General features: G+C 42.5%; 2 protein-coding genes across 2 annotated transcripts; both read left to right on the top strand.

The window, feature by feature from the left end:
• The first annotated feature begins 1187 nt into the window (after positions 1-1187).
• LOC129590645 (uncharacterized) lies at positions 1188-2533 on the top strand. Its single transcript, XM_055485980.1, has 2 exons — positions 1188-1600; positions 1777-2533. The coding sequence occupies exons 1-2, from the start codon at positions 1188-1190 to the stop codon at positions 2225-2227; spliced, it is 864 nt and encodes a 287-aa protein (XP_055341955.1). The 3' UTR covers positions 2228-2533.
• A 4139-nt stretch (positions 2534-6672) lies between these two features.
• Positions 6673-8223, top strand: LOC129590665 (DAZ-associated protein 2-like). Its single transcript, XM_055486003.1, has 3 exons — positions 6673-7061; positions 7569-7646; positions 7804-8223. The coding sequence occupies exons 1-3, from the start codon at positions 6792-6794 to the stop codon at positions 7933-7935; spliced, it is 480 nt and encodes a 159-aa protein (XP_055341978.1). The 5' UTR covers positions 6673-6791; the 3' UTR covers positions 7936-8223.
• Positions 8224-8447: the final 224 nt, after the last annotated feature.

Genomic DNA, 8447 nt, shown 5'->3' with positions numbered 1-8447 from the left:
CTTTTCCGCACCATAACAATACTGTATGCATACTGGGCCTAAATTTCCGGATGTTAAGATTTCTCTCGTCGTGCTCGTGAAAACAAGGGTGAAAGCGAAAAAACGAACAGTGTACACAAAGCACCTGGATACAAAAGGCAGGGAAGTACTGTGTAAATGAAAGAAGATCTTGAAGGAGCAGCGCAATCCCTAGTCCAAACGAGTGGGATTACAGGGTGTGTAGCGCCGTGTCATTTCCTTGCTACTTTGTGCGATATTGTCCGGTGCTTTTGAATACAAACTAGGGTGGGTCACTGCCGCGAATTTCTAGCGTAGAACGCCTAGGTTTTGACAAAAATACTCTAATTAAAGGCTTTACCATACAAAATCTGCGGAATTGGATGTCAGTAATATGAATGACTGCCTGGCGAGGAAACTGATAATGCAATACCGTACACAAGGGGTCACTCAGGGGAACCATGCATTACCGTACTCACTGTAAGAAATCCAAGAAAGTCCCTTGAGTACTGTGCTGGATAATGTCATAACAGGCCGTATAGAAATATTCAGAACATTCAAAATGCATTATACATTATACAGAGTACAATACGCCAGCATGAGCCAATAACATCGGCATCTGCAGTTGTCTACAATAGCCGCTGGCAAACATATGCCCATCCCAAAAATTTGTGCTTTTGTGCATGTCTGTAAACCGTTCTGAATATGGTTTGCAATTTCTCTTTTGACTAGATTCAGTTGCATAATACGCGGTAGATTACAAAGCAGCGCACTATGATCTACATATTATGCACATCTTTCAATCGCCGAAATGTGATCTCAATGCGACGGACTTGATGGAATGCAACCGCAGGCATAGAATGGGAATGGCGCAGTTAAAAGCTTATTTTAAGAAGAAGAATCGTCCATATTCTGATGCGTATATAAACCGGCGCTGTTTGTTTTCATAGTTGATGCAACGCAACGCAACGCAATGCAACGCAATGCAACGCAACGGTTGACTTTTCAAAACTCCGTTTTATAAGAAATTTTATTATTTCAAGAAAGCAATGGCTGATCTTGTGAATTTGTCGATGTATTCGGGGAACTCTACGTTGAGGACCGTAAACAGCACGACTGTAAATTCCCCGTCCATCGGGTTGATTAGTGCAACAGTCCTTTCTCTCTTCTTGAACACGACAGTTTTGCTCATGGTACTCCATGGAAAAAAGCAGCGCACGCCGTTTGACGTATACATTGTGACGCTATTTGGGAGCAATATCCTGTATACTGCCATCAATCATCCATTAGAAATTCTTACTGCCCAGTATGGTTTCTCGTGGGCCGGAGAAGCGGTCTGCACTTTGAGCCTGTACAACACTTATGTTATCAGTGCCGTTACAGTGCACATGCATCTGCTCATCAGCGTCAGCCGGGGATGGGCGCTCTTCTGGCCAGTCACATACAAACAACGCCACACCTTCACTGTCGCCACATTGCTGGGCAGTGGTACGATAATTTATCTTCACACTGTGCTCCTACCCGGCATTATTGTCGACGCCGCGCTGTACCGAATGCCGGTCAATCACGGATGCAGGATTAACATGGAAGCACAGCATGGCTGGTAAAATGATTTTCCATACATTTATGACATTCAGCAATCATATGCTTAATAATAAGTAATTCTGTCAGACTTTATTACCTGGATTTGAAAATTATTTTTTTTTTCCGGGTAAAGTTTTACAGAACTGGGATTTCGAGCTTGAATTTAAAATCTTGAAAATCTAATTTTTACTTTAGGTACATGTTCATCACCGTGGTGTTGTATTCCGTGCCGAAACTCTTAATTCCCGCGTGCTATCCCGTACTGCTGTGGAAGACCATACGGAGAACAAACAATCTGACAAGGCGCATAGGCTGGCGTAGTGCGACTGGAACCAGCGAAAACTCCACGGACAAAGCATCGGGTTCCAAAGGTCAATCACGCCCGTTCATCCTGCTGACACTCATGACGTTGTGTGTAACGATTTGCTGGATCCCCAGTATGGTCTATTACATTATGATCGGTTATATCTCGCCCATCAAACTGGACACGTTTCACCGCATAGCGACGACGCTGTTCGGTCTGCGGGTGCTGCTGGATCCCGTGTTTTTCTGCCTGAGTTTCCGCAGCTTAAGCGCGCCCTTCGCTGTATTGTGGAAGAAGCGCGCAGTCCGGCCAAGGATCAACATCGAGCAGCCAGTTTATTGAGTTCAACATATCCCGTTACTAAATTACCAAATAATAAAGGAGCTATCTCAGCTTGTAAAAGGTGTAACTGGCCGCCAGTTACTGGCGGAAGGGTTCTCCCACACCGCCAGTTTAAGCAAGTGTTTACATAGCGTTTTTAGAAAGCAATTGGCGTGCCTATAAGCAGAGTTCAATGGTTATTACTGAATTTTTAAGTACTGTTGCTGTTTTCTGCTCGATGCGGAAACTGTGTAAAATCTTTTTATGTACTTGTTGTACTTCCTTCCTAATTATTCCCAGAAAATCTATTGAAAATCTGCCCAACGCATACCAATAAACTGCCATCAAAATTTGTCCTTAAATTCGGCTCCTTTTGCTCTTAATATTACTTCGCAATTTTTCAGTTTCAGAAATGAAGAAATAATGTCAGATTTTATTGCAAGGAAAAAAGATGGTACAGTATTCCGTACCGATTATTGACGCCATTTTCCCGGCTGTCTTCAACGTAAATACAGAGTAGAACAATTGAACAAACACTACTTATCTTATCAAAGAACTTCACAAACGATGTTGAAAAGCTAATAAAGTTTACACAAATTTAAAACGCAAAATCTTTGACGGAATTTCTATGGCTACACTTCAAAACCACTTTTTTGAGTCTTTAATATAGAAAACCCGTTTTTGCGCAGGTGTCACTGACTCTCATGTACGTGCACATCATAATGTTATAGATACTTGATTGCGCTTGACGCATTAAAATGTGGCGGGAGCGGAATACGCCCAAAATTATAGTTTTAAGGGATAAAATTCAGAAGTCGAGCCATTACGGCAAGTTTCGACGAGAAAGGAGCTCATTGCTAGGAAAAAGGTGTCAAATACAGCGAATTCCAACAGGATATCCATAAACGGTAACCTTACAAGTTACCGCGCCATTTTCAGTAAATGATCCACTGTCATGGAATGCATTACAACATACTGGATTTAGCAGCTGCTCGGAGATCTTTTAGTGTCATGACAAAAATTACCGGATCGATTTCTCGTTGCGTTAGAAGAATAAAATCGGCAGTTATTGCCAGAGTGCGGGAATAACTTTCGAAAAATGTTGTCATTATCCCATAAATCTTCGCTGGCGTCCAACATAGCACAATACAGACTGTCAAGGCGGTCATAACAATGAAAGCCCGCCGATTTTCTTGCGCCGCTTTTGGGGTTCGGCTGACGACATTCGAGGTCAGGCTCGCCGTTGATTTTCGTTTCCAGAATAAATACGGATAAAACGCCAAAATGAGAAAAACCGGTACCAAATACACCCACATCTCCAAACTGTGCCATAATGGGCTGTGCTTCATATGTGACATCGCACACTCGATCTGTACCGACGGGTGGACGGTAGAATAAAAAGTCCTTAATCAGAAATGGCATAACGAGTACATGACAGTATCCTAGCGATAAGAAACATATCATGACGGCCATTCCGGCAGAGTGATATGTGAGATAGTTAAACGGAAATGTCAGCGCCCAGCGCCGAACTGAAGCAGCGACTTGTTTGTATCCTTTCCACAAGACGCATAGGATCGCCAACGGTTACCACGATACTGACGCCCAGCAGATTGATGAGATACGTAGAGAACGAAGTGCGCAGTTTGGAATGGGCAACGAAGAGGATTAGCACGCACCCGTTAACGATCAATGTCACCGCGTTTATTGCGGCAAGAGATACCGACGAAGCGCTCCATTGCGACACCGTATCATTACAAAACTATTTGTAAAATTCATTGTATTTTGATACTTTTTATGTAGTAATCGATTATGAATGGATGTCGTGAAGTATAAGATCTTTACAACAGTGGAAAGTCCCTGATTGTGTAAAGCAGTACATTTTACAATTAGGAAAGCAGGACTGAACGCAGTTATCATGATTTTGTTAAGCTACAGTACTTGGAAGTTGGAAACTTTTCAGTGATATGTGACACGCGATACGCCGTACGCTGTATCCACAGGGTGACAGTACAGAGCGTTTCTAACACGTCCACGCCTTTATGTAAAATACTCAACGGTCGAGGTGCGGTTCTAAACGAGAATGCCAGCTGCAAGCTGAGCGACGGTTTGCGTTTGAACTTTTTCCAGTCACGTTCTGCGAACCGAATGTGCTGTACAAAAGTAAAATTATTATTTTCATAACGGCATACAGGGTTCACAGAGGCAAGGCAATACTAATATTACGTACAATAAAGAACACCACAAGAAACCAACGTCTTTCAAATTTTACCGAACAGAATTACAATATTTGTAGCAGCCATGTCGTTTCCTTTACGGTTCGAGATTCGAATACATTATCTGGTTTCTGCGAATCCTACTAGGTGACCAGGGTGCCTCCGTGTTGTGAATTACAAAGCTTAGGGTGCACCTATACAAGGTTCGGAAAGAAGAAAATGCCCTAATTAAAACCTTCAAAGTACAAACTCTGCGGGAGCGAGTCTCCGTGCAGCAATAGCATGAAAGACAACCTGGTAATGTCGTAACAGGCAGTGTTGACGTGTTCACATTTGTTTAACGACACCCATTTTGGCGGTTATACGAGTCATATAACATTTTATGTTGTATGACTTGTATAATCGCCGAAATTCAACCACAACACGACGGACGGATGAAACGTAACCGCAGCCACCGGGTGAAAACGGCTCACTTAAATCGACGCTGGTTCGGTTAAAAGGATGTTCGCGAAGACGAAAATGAATCGCTAGTTTTTCTGATTGATATTTAAACTGACGCTGGTTGATTGTTTGATCACCGGTGATTTTTCTATCTTAGTTTCCCTGTGAAACTATCTTCAGTTCCGGTTTCGCCTTTGCATAACTTCACATTCAGAAGCCAGAGAAGTCTTCTGTAAATATTACGGTTAATGAGGTCAACGCGACAGCCATGTCCGTCAACAGGTGCAACTGCGAACTTCCCATCCATCTGACTTATCAGTACCACCGTTTTCTCCCTCTTCTTTCAACACAGCAGTCCTGCTCATGGTCCTGCACGGAAAAAAGCAGCGCACGCCCTTTGACGTGTACATCGTGGCGCGTGCTGCAGCACAATAATCTGTCTTCAGGACTTTAAAATAAATATTTTAACGACAACGTATCGTTTAAAAATACCACAGCGGCTGATGAACGATGTTTTTTTTCTACAATTCAATTTTTTTTTCAAACAAGCGAAGTCTCATTCGATTTCGCCGGGACGTTCAAAATCCAGAGTCCTGAAAGAATGATTTCAACTTTTCAAACTTAGATACATGTTCATCCCCGTGGCGGTGTATTCCATGCCTAAAATTTTGATTCCAGCGTGTTGTCCCGTACTGCTGTGGAAGGCCATTCAGAAAAGAAACAGTTTACTAAGGCGCAGCGAGTAGCGCAGCGAGACGGGAACTAGCGAGAACTCGACAAACAAAGCATCGGGTTCCAAAGGTCAATCGCGGCAGCCGTTCGTTCTGCTGACATTGCTGACGCTGTGTGCAACGATTTGCTGAATTCCCGTTATGGTCTATTACATCGTTATCGGTTCTATCTCGCCCACCAAACTCGACACGTTTCGCAGTATATCGACGACGCTGTTCTACTGGATTCCGTATTCTTCTACCTGAGTTTCCGGGAGTTGAGCACACCCATCCCTGTATTGTGGAGGAAGCGCGCAGTCCGGCCAACCAAGGACTCTGAGCAGCCGGCTTTATGTTGACATGTTTATTAGAATAAATGTTTACTACATTTAACATTTGGCTACCACCACATTTTTGATTAAGTTATCATTAGTTTTGTTATGGTTAGCAAATTACCAAACTGTAAATATGTATTAGAACCGGATTTAAGAACGTCAGCGGTATGCTGTACAGGTAGCTTTTTGCTGGCATAGATTTTATGTTAATTTTTGTACATAGTGCTATTTTTCTATATTGCGGCTGTGATTATAAATCCCATGCAAAACCGGAGTAACAGTTTGTTGGTGATTTGTTTTGTAAATGCAGAGGCACCAGAACAGTACAGATACGTATACCGTACTGATGCAGACATGCACATTACGAATCATCAACAAATTCATCGATGAATCTGGTCTCCGGAAATTTGAATAATTTGACATTTTTAAGATGTGGAGATAGGATGTCGGACCTTACTGCAGGATACAAAACTGTGTCACAAACCTGTTCTTCAAAAAACTGCACTTCGCTACTCGTACTGATAGTTTATTACGTACGGTGCTCCTGTGATATGATATTTTTCTTTAATTCTTTCCGGTATGCACGACATTTTGTACTTCGCATACTAGCAACTGACGACATTTCACCAGCTTTCATAAATATACGAGAACGGAGAACAATTAAGCAAACACAGTCCATATCTTATCGAACAACATCACAAACGGTGCTAACCACCTGATAAACATTTACTCATTTTAAGCACGCTCATGCGTACTGCAGTCAAGCAACACGCTATAAATACTCCACACGCTAACCTTGGCCGTGAATGTGTCGTGCTGTACATACCCTTTAATATACTGTGTTCACCGTCGACGAAGAACCACATTTTATAAAAAAAAATTAACCATGGCTCAGTATCCCGAAAAGGGCGGCGCGCCATATCCCCCGCAATCCATGGGCTACCAGTATCCCATGCCGCCACAGGCGGGAACGGCGCCCATGCCGTATCCGCCCCAGGCCGGGGGCTTCATGCCGCAGTCCAGTGTGGCTGGTGCTCCGCCGCCCTACACTCCCAGTGCCACGGTCCCGGGATACCAGCAGTATTACCCCCAGATTCCGGCCACCCACATGCCGCAGCATGGATACGTCACACCACAACAGCCGCAGTACTTCCGGGTACGTACATTTATAACACTACGTACTTACCTGTACTGCACATATGTCAGTTACGGCGACTACTGTCGTATTAATACATATGCATAGAGCTTTGATATTATACAATATCTATATACGTACGTATATAAACACAGCAACATTAATTTTAATGGCGGTGATAATCAAATTACTGCTTATAATTTTTACATATGCCGATATACAGTACATATAATTACATATAATTGATATAACGAATAAATACTCATTCTACCTGTTATTAATCGAAAGTGGTAAAATTACTGAGTGAATTTCGTGGTGTTAGTACAGTATGCAGTGAAATTTGATTCGTGCGTATCGTTTCATTATCAGTGTAATGTAGTGAATCTTATGAACAATACACCAGCAGAGTAACTGAAAACGGCATTTAATAATTTTTGTAAAACGGTATTTATCTATGTGTATGTAAACTGTGAACTGTAACTGATGCATTGACATCGAATTACATGGATGCGTTTGTATTCTATGCAGCCACAGGCCCATATTATACACCATGGCGGATTTGACGGCGGCGCCCGGTTTGATGGCAGTACAAGCGCTTCAGTTCCGGTAAGGTTATCGATGAATCAGGAAAGTCAACTTCCACAATTTCTGGATGTATGCACAGTAAAAAACTGTTACAATATTACGGAAAACGGTTTATCTGTACTGTAGAAAGTAGTGTGCAATAGTTATGACTATTAATTTCTTCGCCTTTAATATGCAGCCGCCTCCACCGGGTTGTATGCCGAATGCCGCGCAGATCGCGGCGGTCCAGGGTGGAAACGTCACCGTCACACAGAAGCAGCAAGCGGACTTTTTTAAAGGCAGCGGTGGCGGTGGTTACACATTCTGGTGAACATCCTTAATGCTCGACAGCAAACCCGGCGACACCGGACCGCCACTAATGTGTTTATGACGAATTAGCAATATACAGTATGTAAAATATATTTTTCGTACAATATGAAGATAAATGTTCTTTTTCAATTTAATTCACCCACCAGCGGACGGGTATGATGTTTTCATATTTCTGCTTATGGTTACCCGATCACCACTGATTAACTGTGTCAGTGTCTTCGCCGTGGCCGCACTGTTGTCGCGCATCATACACAAATGCATTAGAAGTAATTAATATACGATTACATCGCGCAAGTTTACTTAATAGTAGTTTATGGATGAAGATAGTCCTTAAAAATTGTGAAATCCTCTGTGGACACATGTAGCGATTACATGTTGCTGTAACCGTTTTCGAGACTAATCTTATCCATTTTTTATTCCAATAAAACAGATGATTTGGATCGATTATTTTATGTTTTTTTTCACCAATAAAAAAGCACTCAGCCGACATGAACGAACAAAGCCCGGATGTCT

The sequence above is a fragment of the Paramacrobiotus metropolitanus genome, unplaced genomic scaffold (genome assembly GCF_019649055.1).
Source record: "Paramacrobiotus metropolitanus isolate TYO unplaced genomic scaffold, Prichtersi_v1.0 Parri_scaffold0000041, whole genome shotgun sequence".
Lineage (NCBI taxonomy): Eukaryota > Metazoa > Tardigrada > Eutardigrada > Parachela > Macrobiotidae > Paramacrobiotus > Paramacrobiotus metropolitanus.
This window is presented reverse-complemented; position numbering and strand designations above follow the sequence as displayed.